At 38.4% G+C, this 26,086-nt stretch overlaps 1 protein-coding gene across 3 annotated transcripts in view; it reads left to right on the forward strand.

Annotated features, from left to right (window-relative positions):
• The first annotated feature begins 4,044 nt into the window (after positions 1-4,044).
• The window catches only part of hbs1l (HBS1-like translational GTPase), a 31,193-nt gene continuing 9,151 nt past the window's right edge, over positions 4,045-26,086 (forward strand). The window contains exons 1-11 of one of the 3 annotated variants that reach the window (XM_084429229.1): positions 4,082-4,248; positions 4,736-4,801; positions 5,777-5,917; positions 8,046-8,255; positions 8,910-8,990; positions 19,327-19,435; positions 20,839-21,065; positions 21,319-21,484; positions 21,575-21,692; positions 25,143-25,289; positions 25,439-25,513. In XM_084429229.1, coding sequence (XP_084285355.1) covers positions 4,206-4,248; positions 4,736-4,801; positions 5,777-5,917; positions 8,046-8,255; positions 8,910-8,990; positions 19,327-19,435; positions 20,839-21,065; positions 21,319-21,484; positions 21,575-21,692; positions 25,143-25,289; positions 25,439-25,513 — 1,383 coding nt within the window. In that variant the 5' untranslated portion in view covers positions 4,082-4,205. Of the gene's footprint in view, positions 4,249-4,735; positions 4,802-5,776; positions 5,918-8,045; positions 8,256-8,909; positions 11,130-19,326; positions 19,436-20,838; positions 21,066-21,318; positions 21,485-21,574; positions 21,693-25,142; positions 25,290-25,438; positions 25,514-26,086 lie in introns of those variants that run through there. The other 2 variants (XM_084429230.1, XM_084429231.1) reach the window with 2 other exon arrangements.

Below are 26,086 nucleotides of genomic sequence, written 5' to 3' on the forward strand. Positions count from 1 at the left end.
ATCATAACCATAACGTGGATTCATTCAACAGTAAGCTATTGTAGCGCTTAAATTCAGAGCACAAAACACACAGTCAGAGACAGAGTACTTCAATAACGTCACAATGAACGAATATAGCTTACACGTTTCAGAACCGTTGACATCACTCGATACTTTTTCGAATTCGTACAGTGTGGTGTTCAGTTATGGAACCAATTACCCTGAAATCTACTTAAAATTATATTCGTTCGAAATCTGCTGTTTTGTTATTTCCCAGGAATTCTTTTAAATCAACTACTTTATTTCACTTCTCTCACTTTCATCAGGTTGCAACAGTTTCGCTTTTCCTTTTCCAGAAATGTAGAGCTCTGCCACCTCTGGTTTGCTGATATTTTCACTTTGCTTCAGTACCAAAGTTACACAATGCACTGCACATTTTGTTACTGAAAGTCACGATCAGGTTATTTGTCTGGAACTGAAAAGTAGTGCAGCTTGTTTAAGTTCTCCGACATGTCCAACCTGTTGCCATGTGATGTGATAGTCTGCGTAATTGCATAATCATCAAGGATAATCATCTATCTTTTTCACACACCCTTGAGGGTTTTTGTGGTCTATATGTTTTGTTTTATAGGTTGCCTTTGCGCCTACTTGGTTGGCACATTGTGACCGTCACTTAACATATCGATCAGCGCGAGCCATTGTTTCTGACCGCTGACGCTCACGTGCTCAGCAGAGCTCGCAGCTCGTGAACGCGCCTCTGTTGTGTCTGCGCGCCGATGACTGACTGAGAGCGCTCATCCATCCATTGCAGAACAAGGAGGGGTTAATAGGGTGCTTCATTAAAAGATAGAAAAAGAAAAGAAAAAAAAACTTAGTCGCCATTTTATTTCAGTAGTTTACTTCCCTATGAGGGCATGTGATTTATGACCCACTCATAGATTACTCAACATCTCAACTAATTCATATTTGCTGTGGTGTCATTCAACAACAACTTAAAAAGTGTTTGAATTTCATTCCATAAATAACAGAATATCAAACTGAGTAGAATCTTAAAAACATATTAGACTGTTTCTCATTGCTAACTTCACAATGTTTTGATTCATATTGGTAAAATGATAGGTCCAGAGCAGTTATTTGAATGAAGAATGACACTGACCAATCAAAATGAGGAAGGCCTATTCCGGAAAGTAGTGTAATAAATTCCAACAATTAAAGAATATTAATAATTCTATTGCAGTTAGTTATGAAATGCAACATTAAAGGAGAACTCCGGTCAATTTTAACATTGAGCTCATTTTTTTGTACATTTGGAGTGCTGTCAGTACAGAGAACAACGACAAAAATCGGTGTTGCCTACAACGTGTTATCCTCTTTTTAAAATTTGCACCCTGTTGACTTCAATGGGGCAAGTTTTAAACCTGCTTTTAGCCTCTTAATATCCTTGATGTGTCATTACAAGTGCACAGGTCATGTGAGTGATTCCTTCGGAGTAAACGCGTAAAATACCTGTATTTACATCCTGTTTTCGGTCGAAGTCCACAGTAATCGATTGTCGAGTTCACGCGCGTGATCATAGGTACTAAACCGATGCGCGTGAACTCGACAATCGATTACTGTGGACTTCGACCACTCACTCACATGACCTGTGCACTTGTAATGACACATCAAGGATATTAAGAGGCTAAAAGCAGGTTTAAAACTTGCCCCATTGAAGTCAACAGGGTGCAAATTTTAAAAAGAGGATAACACGGTGTAGGCAACACTGATTTTTGTCGTTGTTCTCTGTACTGACAGCACTCCAAATGTACAAAAAAATGAGCTCAATGTTAAAATTGACCGGAGTTCTCCTTTAATAAAGAGCATTGCTCAACTGAAAAGCCATGACATAACTTATGTTTATGAGTAAAATAATGTAGGCCTAACTAATTTGATGATAAATCGGACTGTACAACTCTCTCCAGCCCTGTTGCCCCCCACTCATGTCTGAGGATTCTAAAATGCGTCTAACATCAAATGTAGGCTGCAAGAAAAATCACTTAACGTGAGCACATGTGTGATGATGTTAAAGTGCAGAGTTTTCCATTGACCTCAAAATATTTGTGAGTCATTCTGGAAACAGACGCCACAAACAGACAGACTTAGTGATGTGAGAGACTAAGACTGAGACTGACCACTGTTTAGTGCCTAATTAAAATGTTGAATTTTATCTCAACTCTATGCCCCCAACCATGATTCCAAGGCCCAGCCACCGAGACAACCTGTGGGTAACACTTTTTAGAAAGTTGCAGTGAATGAAACATCCCCCACCGCACACATACCACACCCAAGGTTAATCCAGGGTCAGTCAAATGTTCATCTCCTGTCTCCTTCATCTCATCTCTCCTCATTACTGTTTGCCATGGCATCAAAAGTGACAGGTCTTATTTTGTATGGAATATTGCAGTATTTATTAGAAATTGATCTGTGCACATCATAACATTTTTCTTTAATCTTTAATCAAAATAACTTCCCCTCCCTCTTGCATCATCATCATCTTTTCTCTTGTCTGATGACATGTTTACTAGTGTGAGGGCGGCCCAACCTGTCACTCACATCACATGACATCACAGCAATAGCAAACCACAATGATTCTGTCAATTCTCAATGGGCACAATCAAGTCCCGCACTACATTTTTCCTTGTTCGAGAATCCGTTTCACTCGGATATACGTCACAATAGCAAAGAAAAGATTATTGCAACTTTCATTTCATGCTGACTATAAAGTAAGACATCTGAAATAAAAGCAAGAAAACACTCATTAATTATGCATATTTGTGCCATTCATTCAAACTCCTACTCCAATACACTCTCATGGCAATTCATAACTATTATGTTTGTGCGAATTGGTGGTTAATTCATATGAATTCGCACATTTTTGTATGATCTGCTTACGCACCACTGATGGTTAGGTTTAGAGTTTTTTTCTTCTTCAAAAATGTAACATTTCCGTACAAATACAAATTCATACAAAATTGCATCGGGATGCTTTCTCTGTACATGGAAAGAACCCCTCCCACCTGTGTCTCTGCAACCTACTCTGTAGACTTGATATAACTGGGTCAGTCTAAGAAAGCATGAAGCAGTGAAGCAACTGTATATCTGCAGTGCTGAGTGTGTTTTAAGTTAAATTTAGACATGTTCTCAAAGTTTAAATGTCATCCAGATGTGAATGAAACCATATTTAGCACAAACAGTATCAGATTAGTGACTGTGGTAAATCTCTCTCCTTATCTACCTGCTGAACAGAACAACTTATAGCCTACTTTACCTCACTATTCCTGACTTATAAGACATTACAATGTAAATGGCAATCAAACTGATTCAACATTCACCCAAAAATCCTATCATATCTCCTAAGTGATTCATCCGTATCGGGCCATCGATTTATTGAAAGTATTGAAACCGAAATATCAAGATCCTAGAAAATCTGATATAGCAGAGAGTAGGAGAGAGATTGAAGGTGGTTTCCAGGAGTAGGTTTCGCAGCTGCAGAGTCTTGAGTTCCAAGGAGAGATAAACCTTACAGGGGATTTTTTTTTCTCCACTTGGGCTGCTATAAAGATGCCAAAAGATCAATTAAACACATGACAATGAGTGAAAAATATACACATTAGAGATAAGCTAGTTGGAAACCCCATTGTCAGCGGTTCCCCAACTGTCATGCAGCTGTATTAATCTAATTAATATCATCATTAATAATTTAGTTAGACATTAGCTACATGTTGCCATATGTGTCAATGTCAATTCATGTTTGATTTATATACACTTTGCATTGTAGAATAAAAAGTCTCTATTACACTTTTTAACTAGGCCTAGGCCCATATTATTTCACTGTAAAGTTAACACAGACATAGGCTATTTTAACCTAGGCCCGTGTCTAAATATTTTCTGAAAGTGTATGTTTATCCTTTACAAAACTTATCGTGTTAACTATAATCTCCGCATAGATTCCAGTTTAGACTAAAAACATCATTGTTTAATCTGGCTTTTAGAATCTTTATAGTTTTAGAGGCTTTCAGAATCATCTCTGTGTATTTTCTCACTGCGCATGCGCGTCCCTCCTGCTTCTGATGGCCGGCGTCAACATGGCGGCTTTGGAGTGAGACGCATGCCTAAACTTTGCTCTGACAATTGATTATTTTGCCTCGCGTACATTGTTTACGTGAAAGAAAGCCGTCGAACAAAAAATGTCCCGCCACAGGAATGTCCGAGGTTATAACTACGACGAAGGTATATACGGGAAATATGATATTTAGCCGCTTTTCGGTAAAGAGGCCTGTATGATTGCTAGTTAGCTGGTTTATTTATACAGAGTCCAGTGCTAGAGATAATGACAGACTACTGTCGTGTCACTGTTTCAGATGGTAACAGCTGGACTGTGCACCTAGTAACTAGTTCTGTTAAACTCAAATATTTGCATTTAATTGAAATCACATGGGTGATTACAGATCATCCGTCTAGTATACAAATAAGACAAAAGTAACAGCTGGATTCTTTCTCTTGTTAAGACTCATAAATTCACTCTATTTCTACTCAGTATTAGTGACTTTTGACGTTCACTTTTGTTAATAACTGTTGTTGCATTGCTTCAGGTGGTGAAACTGACTAAGCAACGCTTTTCTGGCCCCATCAATGCTTTTCTGTTTGTTGATGCAGTGGAATTGCTTTTGTGGTTTGGAGTAAAACAGAATTGTCTCAATTTCTTCCTTTTTTATAGACTTTGATGATGATGACTTGTACGGGCAGTCAGTGGAGGATGACTACTGCATCTCTCCTGCCACTGGTTTGTGTTTTCATTAAAGTTGCATGTGATTTTAAATAATTGTGTAAATTCCTTATTTTGAGTATTCCGGTCATTTTGATCAGTCATAAATCACATCTACAAAATGTTCCTAATGTTATTTATGTTTTTTATTTGAAGATTGTATATTTATTATCATTTGCATTACATTTTTTTGCCTTATATTGGATTAAATGAAAAAAGAAATGGAAAAGAAGATTTGATTTGGTTCTACTCTTATATGATCCAGTGCAGTGCCATTTATAAAAATACATCTTTTCCCCACCAAAAAAATTCCCCATACTCGCATGCATTCAGTGTTGAATCATGTTCACCCACAAATAAATATTCTGTCATCAATTACTTGTGTTGTTCCAAACCCATAAGACTTTTGTTCATCTTCAAAACCAAATGAAGATATTTTAATGAAATCTGAGAGATTTAGATCTGTCCCTCCATTGAAAGTCATTTCACCCAAAACTCTGACGTTTCAAAACATTAATAAAAAGATTGTAAAACAAATCCGTATGGTTCAAGCAGTTTAATCCAAGTCTTCTGAAGAGACACGATTGCTTTACATATATGATGAACAGATTTAATTTAGGATTTTATTCACATAAAAATATTGAACATACAAAGAGTGTTCAAATGTGGTAAATGGAAGCTCAAACTAGTTGTTTGATGCATGAGAACAAATCTCATTTGTTTTTGTGGAAGCTCAAACTCAAAGGTGATGCGTGACGCACGAGAATGAACATATAGATGCATCACAGTTTTGGGTGAATAGACTTGTAACGGAGGGACAGAAATTTCTAAGATTTCATAAAAAATGTGTTCTAAAGACGAACAAAGGTCTTATGGGTTTGGAACGACATTAGGGTGAGTAATTGATGACAGAACTGACCCTTTAACTGTATAATATTGATGTTCATGATCTTTGTCTGTTATGGAGATGTTTGTGAATTCATGTTTCCATAGCCGCACAGTTTATCTACTCGCGTCAAGACTCAAGGCAGGCTCGACATGTAGAGACCGTGGAGGAGGCAGAATATGAGGAGGAGGAACAGGAGATGCCAACCTCTCCAACCATCACAAGCACACTAGACCCACTAAAGCAAGGTACACAGTACACTGACTTTATGGGTTAAGAAATGGGTTAAGATGGTCACTTATTCTAATGACTATCTGGCTAGTAAGTTTATCTTATTTTATCTTTAATATTTTTAAAGGCAGGGCTTTAAAGGGAATGAATATAAAGATGCGAATTCTCAAAGGATTTCAGAGGGCTGACAGTCTAAAAGTTAGGCCTATTAGTGTTGCAGTTTTGTATCTCTTAAGAAATGTCTGATTAGGGTCTGGTGGACTAAATCAGGCTAACCATCTTCCTCAAGCCAGACTAATCAACTAGTTATTGGAATCAGGGTTGCCAGATGCCAGCAAGGTTTTCCAGCCCAAAACCTCGTCAAAAACCGCGAGAATGCACCAAAAACCGCCCAATTATTATTTTTTTGGCTTGTTTCTTGTTTAAACACATTGAAATCATTAACAAGCTTTAAAATTACCCATTTTTCGACTTAGCCTATCCGATTTTAGAAACAATATTCAATCAAATGAACGCAAAAGTAGGCTGTACCTCAGTCAGACTATTATATACACTATAAGCTTATGTTACGGAAAATAATGCGATCAACTTCGGCTATCAATGAGTCTGTTTATTGTCAATAAAAGTCGCTTGGAAGCATTCAGTAACATAAAAACATTGAGTGGATATATGGACATAAAAAATAACCCACTTTAACATTTCAATTATTTCAAATGGCAACATGAAACATGCATATAAGGGCTGGGAGAAAAAAATCGATTCATCTAGGTATCGCAATTTTTTTTTACGATTTTAAAATCGATTTTTTTTTATTACAGAATATTAACGTTACAGATATTAATTCAAATTAAATTGCTTTATTTTTGCCCTTGCTTATAGATGAGGTTGACAGAAGTTAGCCACTTTAGTTTCAAAAACGTTTCAGGATGAAATGTGTTGTTATAGAGCTGCACAATTCATCTTTAAAAAACTGTGATCTCGATTCAAACACCCACGCGATCTTATTCCATTTTGTCTGTCTATTAAACCTTTGACAAAATAATATCGCAAGTTCGCAACATTCAAATCTGTGTTGTCGCTGCCGCTGACCCAGAGAGAGTGTCATGAAACCAGCAATATCAGTCAGCTAGCTAAGTTTGAAAACCCCACGATCTAGTGTGTTGTTGTTTGAGGGGCGTGGGAGGGAGTGTGAGGTTAGGGGGCACGTAGTGGGTGTGTGTGTGTGTGTTTGTGTGTGTGTGTGTGTGTGAGAGAGAGTGAGTGAGACTGCTGCCTGCTGAACACTGGGTCGCAAGAAGAAGGATCTGAAGTGCCGGTGTTTCGGCAACAAAAACCCGCCGAACTGATCCGAAACCAGCCCAATTTTTATCCACCCGCCCAAACCCATTTTTGCCCGCAAAATAGATTGCAAAACCGCCCAATCTGGCAACCCTGATTGGAATTTAAGCATATGTTCTCTACCGTTCTAAAGTCTGGGGTTGGTAAAATTTTAAATGTTTATGAAAGTAGTCTCTTATGCTCACCACTTCTGAATTTATTTGATCAAAAATACAGTAATTTTGTGATACAGTATAACTAATAACAATAATAACTGTGAAATATTACAATTTAAAATTACTGTTGTACTCTACTCTAGTATTCATTACTCCAGTCTTTAGCGTCACATGATCCTTCAGAAATCTTTCTAATATGCTGATTTTGTGCTCAAGAAACATTTATTATCATTATCAATGTTAAAAACAGTCTCTGCTTAATATTTTTGTGGAAACCATGACACATGCATCCTTGCTGAATAAAAGTATAATTTTTTTTTAAGAAAAAAATCTTATTGACACTTATTACACTGTGACTTCAGAGTTCAGCTTTTCAGTTCATGTCAGAAAAGAGCGAGCAACCAAGGGTTTAATCTTTAGGATTTTATTAAAATACCTTGTGGAATTTACCATCAGAGGTTACCACCCCAAACCTTTTAAAGGTAGTAAAGTTCAAACTTAAACAATGGTGTTTTTGTACTGATGTAATTATTAGTCTAATCCTTTGTGTTTGTCAAAAATCCATAAACAGTTTTGAGGAATGTTAACATTTCCATTAGGAATATGTATTGTATTAGATTTTATTAATATTAATATGTTTGTGTTTGGACAGGTCAGTTGTATTCCTGTTTGGATCACATGAGAGCAGTACTTGGAGACTCAATTCCAGACTCCACACTGACTCAGGCAGCTCTTAAATACGACTGCGACCCTCACCGGGCCCTTGATTTCATTCTAACTGAGGAGAACACCAATGCACACGCCCCTCCTGCCAGAACCAACGCACAGCCCGAGCCTACCACCACAGCTGCACCACAGAAAGGTACACACACACACACCCTTCCACCCAAAACCAGAACACACCAACCAAAAAAAAAAAAACTACACACCATTAGACAATTTATAGCACATTAACTACCCAAAACACATCTGTGCCACTTCCACTTAAAAATGTGCCCACTTATGTATTTTAATCCAAAATGAAAATGAAAACCACTCCAGCAAGACCACAGATAGTTAAAACACAAAATGTTGGCATGAGGTCTCAGGGGAAAATGTTAAACTCCAGGGTTTTTCCAAAACCGGGGAGAACCTAATTTTTTGTTGTTGTGTTTCATTACCAGAGGCTATAAATAAATGCAAATAATAAAACATTAAAAATGATTTATAAAAGTAATACTGCTAACACTTATATTTATTATTATTTGTCATATTTGTAATGCATTTAAGACAAACAATTTATGTATACAATTTAAAAATCTAAGATACAAATTTTTCCCCAGGCTTCAACTGCTAACTTTGTTTACATCCACCAGACTGAGTATTTATTTGTTGCTTTTTTTTTTTTATCCTTAATTTTACCATGTATAACGTATTGCCTTTTTCTTGCTTTCTCTGTGGTCTCGGCTAACCATTGATCGCCTTCCTCATCCTCTCGGTTGTACTTCCTGACTACAATTGGCCCTCGTAAGGTAAGGAGCCTTATTTTCTCCATCACACGATAGTATTAAGACTGTATCAAGTGCACATTCAGGCAAACCCCTGAAACGAGACGGCGGTCAGTCTTACAGCCTCAGTGATCTGTTAGCCATGCCTGAACCAAACAAGATAACGCCTCCTGTTTTAAATCCTCCCCCTGGTCTGGGGAGTTTGACAAAAGGCCATTTAAAAGTGCTTTCAAGTCATAATTTGGGCAGTGATGGAACTTTAGGACAAAGTTCACTCGCCCAAGTAATAGCTCAGCATGAACAGAAGTGTACAAACATTCCTCCTTTAGTTTCTTCCACTGGTGTCTCATTGGATTACACAGCTCCTCTTACTACCAGTCCTTTTGGTTCTTTTCTTGGTTCTACCCCCCCACTTTCTGCAGTTCTATCTCAGGGTCCTAGTGTCCCACCTTTTCCCGGTTTGTCTGTTGGCTCTGGCTCTGGTTTCTCTTTGGGAACCTCTGTCCCAGCTGGTCTGGGTGTGACTTCCTCCTCATCTCTTCTAACCTGCTCTCTCAGTAGTCTGGCGCTGCAGGATTCCCAGCGGTCCGCCCCTCTTCCGGTTTCTTTAGGAAGTTTGAGATCTGTCCTGCAAAGCAGTGGGCCGTTGGGAGTACCTGGGCCAGGGAAGAGCTCTGGGAGCCTTTCATTGGCTGAGCTGATTCAGGAGCACCAGGACAGCAGTCCCAAACTCTATGACAGTTTACCAGGACTCCAAAACACCCAAAATTCATACATTACTGGTACACACAACAATACGCACATCCAAAAGCCTATCCAAACACCTGCTGCAAATGCTCCTCCGGGCTTTTCAGAGGCACCATCCCTGTCTGAACTCATGTCCCAGAACCAAGCGTCACTTACATGCACTGCATCTCTCAAGAGTGAAAATATGTCTAATCATCAAGCATTGAAAAAATCTGCAACAGCATTACCCAAGCCCCGCTCACTAAGCTTAAATCAGAGCGTCGATCTTAGCGCACTTATCTCCCAAACATCTCCTGACAGTCGCTCGCCAACCCTTTTGAGTTTTACCCAAGTCTCCGCTAGTAAGAAAAAACGTGTGTTTGCTAAACCGTCAATTTTTGCGTCCGCGTTTTGCATGTCCGTGAGCAGCGAGAAGAGTCTGCGCAGTAGAGCAACGCATAATGCTTTCTTATACAGTAGACAGATGGAAAGAGTGAAAGAACGAGTGCAGTGTCTACCTCTCCATCACATCACCCCGTTTTCTTTCGACACGCCCTCTCCGGATGACGTGGTCAAGGCAAATCAGAGAAAGGCTTTTACTCGAGACTGACTTTTTTTTTTTTTTTATCTTTCAGGACCATTTAAAAAAATCTTCCAAACAATCAGTTTTGAGACTCAGGTTCATTTTTACACAAGATTATGACGTTACAGTTTTGCCCATAATCCAAAGAAGAGATAGATGTATAGATTAGCGTTAATAATTTTAGGAAAATATGAACTTTCAGATGTTAATCATCGATAAGGGCTGTACATTTGAGCCATGAAGTTATTATTTAAAGAACTGAGACTGCTATTATATTACATTTCCCATATAATTCTTTATACTTTTGTATTTTTTTATTTTATTATATTGATTTACAGCTAACCATTACACTGAAAAGTTGTAAAGGACTTTTTGTTCAAAATGTCACAACCTCAGATAGTAATATAGTATTACTTTTAAAGTCGTCTTGTTTTCAAATTTTCATGTTGATTTTCATATATTCACTTTTTAAAAATTTGTCATTAGGCTAAATGTATATTTTTGTACTTGACTGTGTAGTTTTATGACATTTTGACAAATTATTGATTCAATTCTAGAGTCTCTCTACATAACGAAAAAGAAAATATAGAGTAGGAGCAGATAGAGTGCAAAAGATAAAAGAAAAAAACAGCAGATTCTCTCTACAGCTGTTTTGCTGCCATTTGAAATGAGGTGCAGCGCTGGTTTACCACAAACACAGAAAGAGGGAAGACATTTGGGTTTGGGGGACACCTGGAGTTTTTCCTATTATGTGTTTTGACACTCAACACTGTAAAAGTGTGTTTTATTTATAATAATTAATGTTTAACAGACATTTTGTTAATTGTTTTTTCAATTTTGATTGTCCGCTGCATTTTTAACTTGTTTTAAAGCACTGATGTGGCCACGGGCCTGACGTTTGTACATATTCTGAAATAAAGATTTTCCAGTTTCATTTCTGCGATTGATGTTGGAGTGTGTGAATATATGGGGGTGGAGGGGAACTTGTTGAGGCTGTGCTTGTTTTGCTCTCCTTAAAGGGTGTGTTAGCTTGTGGTGTTTATCATTTACGTGTGACTGTGTGTGTGTGTGTGCGTGCACACATATGTACATATAAAACAGAGTCTTTGTGGCCACATAAAGGTGTTAACACACCCAGAGCATATTGGAAGAGATTTTACAAAGGCTTTGCTTTCATAGTGGTAGACCATCCACCATGGGAGATGATACACACATGCACAGATCTGAAGATGGTCTGAAAACACACACACACACACACACACACACACACACACACACACACACCCCTGCATGTGCATGTTTAGATTTACTTTGTTTCCTCATTGCACATTGACCTAGTGTCTAAAACAGTATTATCCTGATAATCACTTGAAAAGAGTGTGTTGGTGAATAAGACTAGTTAAGCCTACATAAACTATAAGATTTAATTAAGAGACTAAATGTTCTGGCCATTTAATCACTGACTGTTCTTGTTGGGTTTAAATGTTAACTGACTTTACTGAAATGCATCCAAAATTACTAGTGGTGCTATAAGTAGTTATTAGTACTATTGTTTATACTTAGAGTTAGATATTTGAACAAACTGCTAATCTTAAAGATTCTAAAAATGAAAATGGTCATCATTTATTGCACCCTCATGTCGCTCCAAAACATTCCTTCTATGCGGATTACAAGGTTTCAACTGTTTTTGTCCATGTATTGAAAGTCAGTGAGGTCCAAAACAACATTGGACCCCACTGACTTTCATTGTATGAACAAAATAAAACCTTTTTTCCAAAATATCTTCTTTTGTGTCTTACATGTTTGGAACAACATGAGGGTGAGTAAATGATGACAGAATTAAAAAATTTCTGAGAACTATACCTTTAAGTAATAAACTTGAATGTGTAACTTTACCGTCACAGTTTGTGCTACACGCGTGAATGATAGTCGTTCAGTTTGAGGAGAGGTGTGTTTTTGAGGTGTGACTTATTATTTTGCATTTGGTGGACAATAAACTGACAAAAATCCCATAGACTTAAATTGAAGGAGGGACCTGTGCCATATCTAAAGACCAGAATACCCATTAGAATACCCTCAGCAACAGTATAGCAATGCCCTGGCAACCACCTGGATTACCCTAGCACCATGATGATGAGTTTTGCATAGGCAAACATCCACTATTTTCTTCAGAAAATGTGAAAGCTGCTTTTTTTTTACTGTTAGGATGCTTTGACTGCAGACACTTTGTAACTTTCCTTCTCGCGTGTGTTCTTGTTAACTCTCTGTTTGCCGAGCAAAGCGTGGGTGAAGGCCTGCTTTTGAAAAGCATGATGCAGCTCACCTTTAACACTTTCTGTCTTCAACTCCTTTTTGTAAATCTCTTTGCCATCTGACCACCTCAAGTCATCTATCCCTTTTTCCCCTTCTCTGTTTTCTCTGCCATTTTTTGCCACCCACACAGGAAAGAGTGACTGGTTTACAGCTGGCCCTGTTACTGCTCTTTGACGTTTTCTCCCTTTTTTGCACTTTGTGGCTTTTGCAGAAATGGTGATATGTCATTGTCTCAGTTCTTTGAGTCGTGCAGCACTACATAGATTGGTCAGAGAGCGAGAGAGGGAGGTGATTGACCCTATTTGAGAAAGTGAATAAAGATCATTTGCAGCTTTTCTCCTTCTCTGTCAGACTGTTTCTTGTTTTCTAATTCTTTGTTCTCCCCTGAATACTGTCAGTAGAACTAGATGATTTTACTCCTTTAGACTGCGAAGACTTGCACAGACTTCATACATGATAGTCTACATACCGATTTAATTTAGCTTAAAGAAAGAAATAGAATTGATGATTAAGTTTGTATTAGTGGTGTTTGCTAAGTTAAGCATTATAATTGGAGTTATAGATTTGAACAGATCCCTTACCCTAAGAATTGAACTTTAGCACGTAACTTGACCTGAATTGTTTGTGCTACAGAGATGAATGATGCCTCAAATCTTGTGGCTTGGTTCTGATAACTGTGCTATTACTTTTCCGAATGATTAGGCTTGTGTTTTTTTCCCCACCTGTGACGATAAAATGGACGATGTATATCTAGGGTACCGAATATCAAAGTCATGGCTGGTTTTTACTTGGTAAAGTAAAAAAACTGTGTAGAAATAGCATAAAACTGCTCCAACCGCCATAGCAACACCCTTGCAACCTCTTAGAATACCCTAGATGCAACATAGCAACAAGCTAAAAACAACTATCACTGTGTCCGAAATCGAATACTTCCCTACTATATATAGCATGCAAAAACAGGTTGCCAAAAGAGTAGTGTGTCCGAATGCATACCCCGTGTCCAAATATGCCTACTTCCAAACTATGTAGTATGCAAAATCCGTATGTGAGCCGAGTAGTATGTCCGTCCTAATTAATAATTTTCATAAAATAGTAGGCGAAAAGTACCCGAATGACCTACTAATTCCGGCGAGTTTCTGAAGTGTGCATACAATGGACACTTTACTATCCCATGAGGCCACTGGAGAGGATTTATGAAAGGCGGTTAAGTGACATAACTGACGCTGGTAGGTCATATGTAGAGCTAGGTATCGAGTTCGATAATTTTAACCAAATTTCGATACATAAAGGGTTAATCTCGTCAACGTCACTGAGCCAACAAGCATGCAGCATGAATGACTGTTGCGAGGCATCAAGGAAAAACACTAGTTTACGCCAGTTACTCCTAGAGACGTTGCCCACACGTGAGGCTGTAGTGTGTAAGCATCCCAACCCCCATAGATGTGAAGGATGTGGAAAAGATCAAAAGTGTGTCTACATTTCACCAGGCTCGATGCCAACAGTGCGCAATGTAGTATTTGCAACAAGATAATTGCTGCCAAGACTGGCAACACAACAAACCTAATGAAGCACTTTTCAGTGCACGGAATAATCATTAAGAGCAGAAAGTTGCTTCGTCTTCGACTGCAAGAAGAATTGGAGTGCGTCACAAATGAACCAAAGCTCAGCGTATAGGCTACTTGCCTCACAGACATGAGAAATAGGCATATAGAAAGTTTAAAATGTCTACTTTTAAATGAAAACAAATGAAAGTTGCATTTCTCTCTATAGGCGCACACGTTCACTATACTGCGGAGATGACGAGTCAGCAATGTCAACTTCATCTTTGCAGCCGACACTGACTCAGCAATCACTTTTTTAAATTGTTTATTAAAGGGTTAGTTCACCCAAAAATGAAAATTCTGTCAGTAATTACTCACCCTCATGTTGTTCCAACCCCGTAAGACCTTCGTTCATCTTCGGAACACAAATTAAGATATTTTTGATGAAATCTGAGAGCTGGCTCACTCCTCCATAGGCTTCTAGGTGACCGAAACTTGCTGGCCCAGAAAAGTTATTAAAGAGATCGTTAATATAGTCCAAGTGACTCCAGTGGCTCGATCTTAAGTATATCAAGCGACGAGAATACTTTTTGTGCGCAAAAACAAACAAAAATAACGACTTTATTCCACTATTCATTTCCTTCTATCTGGGCCTCGAGTCTTTTCACGTAGTGTTTTTGCGCAGCGCGTCTGTGTTACACGTCACCACGTAGGCTCACTATTGGCCGACGCTGGTAATGTGTGTGACGAACAACACAGACGCGCTGGAACAACATGAGGGTGAGTAATTACTGACAGAATTTTCATTTTTGGGTGAACTAACCCTTTAATAAACAATTAAAATGTCTCCTTGCGATATTTTCCTGACACATTCATAATAATTTGGTTACTTTTGCCAGTGCTTTGCAGCAAGCTTTATGTGTGCGCTTGAGCGCGAGACATATATTCCACCCCCTAGTGGCCTGTATGAGTCTTTGAGTCAAAAAAAAGAAAGAAAAAAAGTCAACAAACTGAAAAAATTAAACCAAAGTAAACCAAACGGATTTCATAAAATTGGTTTTGAAAAAAGTATCGTTCAGGAACCGGTATCGAAATCAAGGTATCGGTATCGATATCGAACATTTTTGAACGATAACCAGCCCTAGTTATGTGACAGTAACATGGGAGATGTAGTACGTCCAAATTTCATTCATACAAGTGTTGTCACGATACTGGAATTTCCGACTCTGATTATGATACCTTGAAAAATATCGATATTCGATACCATTTTTGAAACCACAGGGAATACTGCCATATATACCGCCATACAGATAACATGTTATTATCTCATAATTTTTTTATAATTTGGGTAATTGTTTTGTAATAGTTTACACACAGCACAGGAAGGCTTTATCTGAATTGCTGAACTACATTTATGAAAAAAAGTGAAAATTCAGTAATAAAATAAGAACAAATAAACAAAATTTAATATGATCGCACAAATACAATAGAATAAAGAAACAAATGAAATAAACATGGCTTTAAGTTTTTCAGGTGGGTCCAACAGTATTTAGGTAAGCAATATTTTTCATTGTAAAAATGAAATGCAGATTAATGCTTACAATTAAAGATACAAAAAAACATCAGCAAGTGATATCTCTCTTTTCTTTGATTAACATGACAGATGGCAGCAGGTATATTAGGCTACTGTCACTTTAAGAGCTTATGCACAGATCCAGTATACCGTTACACAACATGCGATTTCTCTCAACTATTTACGTTACAAAACTGACTGTATTTAATATTCATTTTGACATTTTTTTCATTTTTTTTATCAGAAAATAAAAATTCAGCTTTATCAGAGCGCAACTTGTTTAGATCAGTGGGGCGCGCTTTTGGTGTGATTGCGAAACCTGCGGGAATTAGTAAAATGATAAATTATTTAGAACAGGAAGTGTTGTACTATGGTTTGCAGAATGCGGAAGTAAGTTGCACATATACCCTATTCATTCAAGCACTATTGAATCGTAGCGAATGAGACGAGTGAGTGAGTGAGAGGAGGCGGGTGTGTGACAATTTGCCATCGGAGAGAAGAGAGTGTGAGAAAGCGCAGCTGATATCGGTCTATGGATACTGCACAAAAGGTTTAAGATATTTCAGTATCGATACATATCGAAATATTTATATTATTCGATAACACTACATACTACTAAGCATGTTCAAAGTACAAAGCATGTTCTATATTCATATATATTCTATATTCCATGTTTGTGAAGTTAATTCAAATGTAGTACCTACTCAGTATGCGATTTCGGACGCATGTTTCAGAAAGAAATATTAGAAAAAACATTAGAAACTCAGAAAGTTACTGCCTAGAACACCAGCTATCACCAAAGTCCCTTCAAAGACTGTATATAAAGTCTTTGCTATCACATAGCAACATGCTAAAATTCAACCAGAACGCTCACCTTAGCATCATGGTAGTGGGTTTTGTATGAGGCAAATACCACTCACATTTTCTTTATTTTCTTTTTTTTATGGAAAACTAATGTGACTAGGTGGCCGCTCGAGGTGTTCTGAATCTGATTGGTTGCTCTGCAGCTTCTCGGTAGTTCTGAGTGTTTACAGGGAGTCTTCTAAATCTGAGGGATTTCAGAATGTTGCTATACAGTTGTTGGGGTGTTCTAAAAGTTGCTTACAATAGTGCTGCTAGGATGTTGCAAGGTTTTCTTAAAATCTAGTTTTAATTAGTATTGTAAAGATGGAGGTGTTGGGAAGACTGTCCCATTCATGCAAACGTATAGGCCTTTGTCAACCTTTGCCCTTCCCTGTTTATGAAAGAGCTTAAATGAGTACAATGTGTGATGCATCTGTCTTGTTCATGTATTGTTTTCAGCAGGTGTGTTCTGTAAGGGCAAGTCCGCATGTGAGAAAATCTGTAATAATGTGTGAGATGTCATTGTGAACTGGGCATATCTGAATGGCAGTAGTAAGGTGAGTGTACGGGGATTCCCCATAGTTATTATGGGACATCCGTGCTACACTCAACCCAATAAAAATAACTGATATGGAAAAGAAGGGGATGAAAGATAAACTGGAGGGATGATAAAGTAGATTGTAAGTGTTTTGGAAAGAAGACCGTTCCTCCTCGGGTTTTTCTATGGGTTTATTTGTTTCCTGCCAGGATTTGTAACACTAGTGCCCCCTACTGGAGAAAAAAAGTCCAACACATTTGACTTTCCAGACCTGTTTAGTTAAGACAACGTGCTAAGATGGAAGTAACTTTTATTTGTAGCAAAATTTATTTTATAAGTATTGTTTTATTTTATTGCTTTCTGTTAGTGTGATTCTATCACTGTTGCACTATTGAATTTGATTCATGCTGTACAGCAAACAAGGGTTAGCAGGTAATACACAGATCTAGAAAGATGGAGTAAGAACAGAGTGAAAGATGTGTGTACAGTCACTGACTGCAAGTAAAGGAGATGATAGATAATCAGGTAGGATCATGTCTCACTGGTGTTTGAATAGGCCTGGATCCGTTTTGCTAGGAAGATCACATTTACATATCCTGAAGGGTGTGTGTCTCAGACTTTTTTTTGTGCTACATGTAGACTTATTTTTCTACCTGTTTTTATTGCCATCACAGTTGAGTAATACTCTTCTGAACAACAGCCGACACCAAGTCAGAGTCGACAACGCTTTATTGCGTTATAGCGAACACTTATACAATATTGCCAAAGCATAGAAGATATTTAAAGTGCTGAAATAAACAATACTGTATGGATGCTCAGTAAGATGAAGTAAATGTTACAAATATGGAAAAAAGTATATATTATTATTTTTTATTTTTTTTAAATAGACATGTTTAAAATGGAGTTAATTTAAATGGTGGTATATGTAAAATATAAATAATAAATGCAGTGTGGTGATGCATATTAACATGTTGACATGCTGTTACTCACTGTCCCTCGTTTCCTTGATCCATAAACAGATTTTTTTTTTTTTTTTTTGTCTGGCAACCATTTTTGGGAAAATGTTTTTGTATTTTATAGGTGTAACTTTGCGAATACATAGCATTGGAGCTCTTTGTCAGATACGAGTTGAATTTGGCAGCGCAGTGTGTTCTGGAGGCTTTGTGTGCAGAGATATGTTGTGTGGGTGTGGTTTGTGTGTGAAGTGTTGCGAATTGTGTGTGTGTGTGTGTTCAGATGGGAGATATTTGTGGGTGTGGCTGAGTGTGTGTGAGCAGGTGAAGTGCTATCTACATTCCCCAGCACTTCCTGTTCCTGTAACAGGTGTGTGTGTGTGTGTGTGTGTGTGTGTGTTGTCGCCTAGAGCTCTTTATGTGTAAAGGGTCCTTGTGGTGTGGCCATAACACATCTGGGGGCTCGTACTGTTTATCTTCATATAATTATTAACGTTGGTTTGTATAACAATGCAAATGCACAAAAATTCTCATTTTATGATTCATTAAAATTGATCAAAATCAAATTGTCAAAATTTTACAAGGTGAGTCAGACATCTCACAAATTCTCCCGAAGATCATAGTGGTTTTTTCCCATTGTGTTTTTTCCCTTGAATTTTGTTTTTTTATATATATAAATAAGATCTCCCTTATTGAGTCTTCTTCTCATCCTTTTTGTGCTTGGAGGTTAGAAGGTTCATTTACTTTTTACACATTAACCCCCTGTGTGCTGGAAGTGCACAGTCAGTGTGGAAGTGCGAGTGACGTGCCGGAGTTAACCCTTTCCTGGCCAGAGCGTTCGCTGCTCAGAGCGAGATGACTGGCTGTGGCCGTTGCCAGCGAAACGGCTCTACTGCTATGACGAGACAGTGCACACGCTGAAGCCATTTACCTTACAGGGACAGAAAAATGCTCTCTCTCATCCTCATTTTCTTTCATCCCTTCCCCCTCTTTGGCTCTGAGAGCCTGTTTTGGTGCAGCACGGAGGAGTTGACTCATGAATTTCAGTAAGATAGCGAGAAAATGAGGCTCAGCGCATGTCGAGTGCACTGACACACACATCTGCACATCTGAAAATGACTAACCCTTTATACTGTACCAAACAGGAAACTTGACTTTCATAAAAGGTACACTGTCATACATTTCTGAACGTAAGGCATGTCAGATTAGTATTGTACAAAAAAGCTTGCTTTGTGCTAAGAAAGAGATGGTTCAAAAAGCAGAATATTTGTAACCTTTGATAAATATTAAAGTTAATTAATTATGAAATATCAATAATATGAATATTATTGTAATATCGGAAATTTAGTGTGTCCGTATTGTTTTCTACGTCCTAGCTAAAGTACGGGACGCTCCAGTGAGTCGTGTCGAAGCGGAGGTTGTCCCCAAGGTTGCCCGGATGACTGTGTCAGGCAAGAAGCAGACCATGGGCTTTGATGTGCGAAGGTAAGCCAGTCGAGGTAATGTGGAAGTGGTTAGCTTGTTAACCTGGTAAAGATATGCCCTGGTAACCCAAACATTGTAGGTTTAAACCTTATAAGGGACGCTTTATGAACTATGTGATCTTTCACCCTTAAGCAAAGCATGTAACCACACTGCTCACTCCACAGGGGACTGTCCCTGTAATAAGTGCACTGCAACATCGTGACCAAATCAGACACGAGTGTCTTGTTTTCAGTGATTCTTTTTTTTTGACCAGACTGAACGCTTTTGAGACAGATTAAATGAACTAATTTAAAAATGGATGATCTTTACAACAGAACTGAACCAAAACTGAACTGACTTCAGCTGAACAACAGTCGAAATACATCATTATCCTGTTATCACTGCAAAGCTGCTTTGGAACAGTATAAAGGTGACTTGACTTGATATGTCGTTTTAGCTCAATATACATTAGCTCAATTTCATGATGGAACCTTTGGATATACGTGCATTTCATGAAGGATACCTTTGAAAATCTTTATTTTAAATGTACAGAAAATTGACCTCGTCTTGATCATCTCCTGTCCCACTCATTGTTGAACTGCTGTAGTGAGCTTTCCTCTCTTATCGGTTCTTGCAGTTACAGTCCTTAATATTACATAATTAATTCTCAGAACCAGGCCAAGTCTTGTCTACCTGCATTGCATTCTGGGATAGCAGAAAACCACAGAGATGGCTGGTGCCTGTAGATTAATCTCACACTCACTAACATGAACCCACAGCCTATCACTCCCTCTCCTTCAGCCACAGACCACACCCGGCAAGCTCAAAAAGAAGGGTGTAGGGTTTTCTGCAGGTGGAGCAGAATTTAACCAGTGTACTTTAATTTAATAGGTTAAGTTTGTTCAGAACAGTCTTGCTAAATTAAAAAAAATCAGCATGTTAGAATGATTTCTGAAGGATCATGTGACACTGAATTAGGAGTAAATACACACAACATTAATGTAAATACAATGAAAATTCAGCTTTGATGTCACAGAAATAAATACTTATCTAAGAAATAAACATATCTAAATATTTTCAAATGTAAATGAGTTTTTAAAATGTAATAATATTTCATAATAATATTAGTTGCATTTACCAAATGTACCATTTTTGAGCAATTTTTTATTATAAATAAATAAAACCCTGACCCCAAACTTTTCGACAGCGTTGTACTTTTCTTCAAATTTCCAGTAGACAAAAATACAAAAACATGGGTTGTGAAAATACTGATTGGATTGAATAAAATAATGTCTGTCTCAGCCTTGTTTTTGATTGCCTCAAATAAACAGAATGAGGTTTAATTGACTTTAAGATCAAGAAAAATGCTCAACAAACCATCCTAGAAATTCTGAGGTGACATTTGCTTTTGTGTCCCTTTTTAGTGCGGAAGAAAATGGCGTTGTTGCCTCATCGGTTCGCAGAGGGCAGAGTCCAGAGGTCACCGCTGCACCAACCACAGAAACCCCATCCAAACCGGGGGTTATGAGTGAAGACTCTACCGCTACGACCCCATCTCGACCGGCTGGAAAGAGCAAACAGCAGCTCAACATCCGTGCCGAGCTGGAGAAAAGACAAGGAGGAAAACCGTTACTCAATCTGGTGGTCATAGGCACGATATCCTCTCTATCACTATCCATCCAGTCACATTATCATCCAGTTCATTGTTTGGTCACATTTGAGTTAATTTTATTCTTTTGATTCATCCAATTAACTACCTGGTGAGAAAAGAATAAAACTCTATGAGGTGGCCCTCAAACACTTGTATGAATGTAGTTAGATAAACAACCACATGTATGAATGTAATTAGATAAACCATTGTATATGTAGTGAATATGGATCTTGAACTTTGTTTGTGTGTGTAGGTCATGTAGATGCTGGTAAGAGCACTCTCATGGGTCATCTGTTATATCTGCTGGGGAACGTCAATAAGAGAACCATGCATAAATATGAGCAGGAGGCCAAGAAAGCTGGCAAGGCCTCATTCGCCTATGCGTGGGTACTGGATGAGACCGGAGAGGAAAGAGACAGGTTGGTCACAAACACTAAGGTGTCATTTCTGTCTTGAAAAATGTTACCCAAACCAAGCTTCATTTGTTCATCATCTGCTCTCTTTCACAGAGGAGTGACCATGGATGTGGGCATGACAAAGTTTGAGACGGACTCGAAGGTTGTTACTCTGATGGACGCACCAGGACACAAAGACTTCATTCCGAACATGATCACAGGGGCGGCACAGGTACTTCCATGTGCTCCTTTAGGCTCAGTTGAATGCAACCAAAAATGAAAATGGTCATCATTTCCTTACCTTGACCACCATGTCGTCTCAAACTTCCCTGCATCACTCGAGAAATTTTGAAGCAGCAAATAAAGCTTTCAGACATTAAAAAGGACACAAAAGTACCAAAAAAGTTCCAGACACTATATTTCAAGTCTTATGAAGCCATATGATAGCTTTGTGTGTGAATCAGGCAGATATTTCAAACTAAAAAAGTGGTTCTCTGAAAATCTTGTTAATGAGTGATGGGCAGTAGCATTTATGATTTAATCATGGGATCTTTAATAAGGCAGTTGATCTGGGTAATAAAAAGGCCTGAATGAATCATTCACAGTCAGACTGATTCAGTTCCCAGGTTCAGCTCACTGACTCAATGGTCTGGCCACAGTGGTTTATAGCTCACTACAGGGGAGAATTACCATTGAATAATTATGTAATTTTGGTCTGTTTCTTACATAAAGCTATTGTATGACTTTAGAAGACAAGTCATATGGACAACTTTTATGATGCTTTCATGTTTTTGGAGCTTGAAAGCTTCTGTTCCCATTGTAACTGCATGAAACAGGGTCCTTTCTTAAGAATTTCTCCACATAAGAAAGGCATATAGGTTTAGAGTGACTGGAAAGTGAGTAAATGACTGAATTTGATCTTCTGTTTGAACTAATCCTTTAATAGAGTCCTCTTTCAGGTTGTTCTTCTATTGCCTATTCGGTTTTTTTTTTGCATGTACACCAGTTGACGAGAGGACAACCGATGTCTGTGCATAATTTCTTGTGCACAGTAATGTCTCAATGAAACTTGTTCTTTGTGGATTTGGGTGCCACCACCACTAGTACTCCGTATATGAGTGTGTATGTTTGGATTTGGCTGATACTTACAAATGCAGTGAATGAAATTAGTCACATTGTGCAGGTCGGATTTACTCATTTCCTTTAGTCAGTCTGCTGAGAAAGGGTTTTTGGGGGCAAGTGGGTGTGTGTGTTTTGTGGGTGGGTGTGTTTTGGGTCTAGACTATTTCTGTATGATGACGGAAGTTGAAATTGACATGACAAAGCAATATCGATTAGGGGATCTTTAACCCTTGTGTGGTGTTCATATTTTTGTTATTCAGCCAGTGTTCGTGGGTCTGGTGGACCCGCTGCATTTTTGGGTTTTTAATTCAACACTATCAAACAATTTGTGTTAAAATACTCAACGGATGTTTACTTCATCCCAATTACAAGCAATATAAACAGCATATACAGTGAGGAAAATAAGTATTTGAACACCCTGCTATTTTGCAAGTTCTCCCACTTAGAAATCATGGAGGGGTCTGAAATTGTCATCGTAGGTGCATGTCCACTGTGAGAGACATAATCTAAAAAAAATAATCCAGAAATCACAATGTATGATTTTTTAAACTATTTATTTGTATGATACAGCTGCAAATAAGTATTTGAACACCTGAGAAAATCAATGTTAATATTTGGTACAGTAGCCTTTGTTTGCAATTACAGAGGTCAAACATTTCCTGTAGTTTTTCACCAGGTTTGCACACACTGCAGGAGGGATTTTGGCCCACTCCTCCACACAGATCTTCTCTAGATCAGTCAGGTTTCTGGGCTGTCGCTGAGAAACACGGAGTTTGAGCTCCCTCCAAAGATTCTCTATTGGGTTTAGGTCTGGAGACTGGCTAGGCCACGCCAGAACCTTGATATGCTTCTTACAGAGCCACTCCTTGGTTATCCTGGCTGTGTGCTTCGGGTCATTGTCATGTTGGAAGACCCAGCCTCGACCCATCTTCAATGCTCTAACTGAGGGGAGGAGGTTGTTCCCCAAAATCTCGCAATACATGGCCCCGGTCATCCTCTCCTTAATACAGTGCAGTCGCCCTGTCCCATGTGCAGAACCCCCCCCCCCCAAAGCATGATGCTACCACCCCCATGCTTCACAGTAGGGATGGTGTTCTTGGGATGGTACTCATCATTCTTCTTCCTCCAAACACGTTTAGTGGAATTATGACCAAAAAGTTCTATTTTGGTCTCATCTGACCACATGACTTTCTCCAATGACTCCTCTGGATCATCCAAATGGTCTTTGGCAAACTTGGATTCTTACTGATTGTATGGGGTGGACAGGTGTCTTTATGCAGCTAATGACCTCAAACAGGTGCATCTAATTTAGGATAATAAATGGAGTGGAGGTGGACATTTTAAAGGCAGACTAACAGGTCTTTGAGGGTCAGAATTCTAGCTGATAGACAGGTGTTCAAATACTTATTTGCAGCTGTATCATACAAATAAATAGTTAAAAAATCATATATTGTGATTTCTGGATTTTTTTTTTTAGATTATGTCTCTCACAGTGGACATGCACCTACGATGACAATTTCAGACCCCTCCATGATTTCCAAGTGGGAGAACTTGCAAAATAGCAGGGTGTTCAAATACTTATTTTCCTCACTGTATGGTTAATATTTTCCCTTTACCTTTGTTAGATCACATTTAAGAATATGATCACAGATGTCCTCATAAACCATGTTTACGTTGTAATGCCCATGTCATTATGCACATTTGTGCCCTCATAAACCATATACAAGAACACACACACATACAATAACAGCAAGCCCTGACAGGAGGAGGACAGAGTAAAGGTACACAGGACCTAAAATTTCCACACTTTTATTATCCCCGGGTCCAGTGGACCCGAACATCCTTTGTGTAATATAAATGTGTAGGGGGGGTGTACAGTGTGTGGTCATTGAAAATGTGTTCTGATATATGTTCTTCACAGAAAATGAGCCAAGGCCAATGAGTCTGAGGTTGAAAAAATAATTAATCATATAATTTTTCTTTTGATAAAAAATGAAAGGGTTAATGTTTTGTGACCCCTGAAAGCTATTACTTAAACTATAAGTATATACTCTACACTCTACAGATTTGACCTGTTTATTATCTTATAATCCATTTACGGTGTACAAAACAAACGTCCTGCCAAGATGAACACGGCAGTGATATTACAGTACTATTAATCCTGAAGTCCGATAAATAAGTCGATAAATGGAACATAGACGCAAGATGGCAGCAGCTGCGTTTGTATGAATCAAGTGAGAGCGAGTCCGCGGTGTGATAGGAGAGGCATGAAAGACGCACAGGCTTCATATACCCAGATGGCCGTTATGTTATTTAGCATTGCTATTTATGACTGTTGTAATCGAGGAATAACACACTTCGAAAGTTGTGACTAACCAATCAGAATCAAGTATTCCAGAGAGCCGTGTAATTGTTTGAGTGGCGTTTTTGTTTTGACTTTAAAGAATAAGAAGTGTTTGTGTGCTTTTCTGTAATGTTTGGGTATCTTAGCAGGTGTTATTAGTGATGGATGCTGGTCGCAGAGCGTTTGAGGTGGAGTATGTGTGTGTGTGTTTTGCAGGCAGATGTGGCTGTGTTAGTCGTAGATGCCAGCCGTGGGGAGTTTGAGGCCGGGTTTGAGGCAGGGGGGCAGACCCGCGAGCACGGCCTGCTGGTTCGATCCCTCGGAGTCACGCAGCTTGCTGTCGCTGTCAACAAGATGGACCAGGTGGGTAACCATGGGGACCACAACAGCGTACAGTAACCACGGCAATGTCAATCATGATTTTATTTATGTCTGAGAACCATGCTTCAATCCCACTCCCACCACTTCTGCTCATCACGTCATGTTCTGTGTGTGTGTGTGTGTGCCTGCAGGTTAACTGGCAGCAGGAGAGGTTCCGGGAAATCATCTCTAAGCTCGGTCACTTTCTAAAGCAGGCTGGTTTTAAGGTAATGCAGCACATGGAGGATGTTTATATATATTTCCCCTGTACATTTTGTACTTTGGTAATCCCCCCCCCCCCCCCCCCCCCCATGTGTCTGATCAATGACACATCCAGAAACTGCAATTCAAACCTAAAAAATATATCTTGCATGTTCTGATTGAATCTGACACAATATCAGTTTACATGCTGATACTTGTCAGTCTTTTCTGACTGATTTTCCGACTGGAAAAAAGTTATTTAAATGCTTTTGTGGAACTCAAATTAATATATTTTGTAAAATGTCCAGTGTGCTGTTTTTTTTTAGCTTGTGATATGATATAGCTTTGTGTGTGAAGCAGATTTAAATTTAAACTGTCATTTGTTAAAAATCATCAAATATTATCATAAAAACACATTTTGACATGCCATGTCAAGCAAAAATACAGTATATATTAATATATAATCAATAATAATATATAATTGAGCACAAATGAGATATAAGCACTAAGGTGGGTGAGAACAGCAAATAATGATTTTAATTTTGGTTTATTCCTTACACAACACTATCGAATAACTTTTGCGCAAGTCATGTAAATTA

This window comes from Rutilus rutilus (assembly GCF_951802725.1).
Source record: "Rutilus rutilus genome assembly, chromosome: 13".
Taxonomy (NCBI): Eukaryota; Metazoa; Chordata; class Actinopteri; order Cypriniformes; family Leuciscidae; genus Rutilus; species Rutilus rutilus.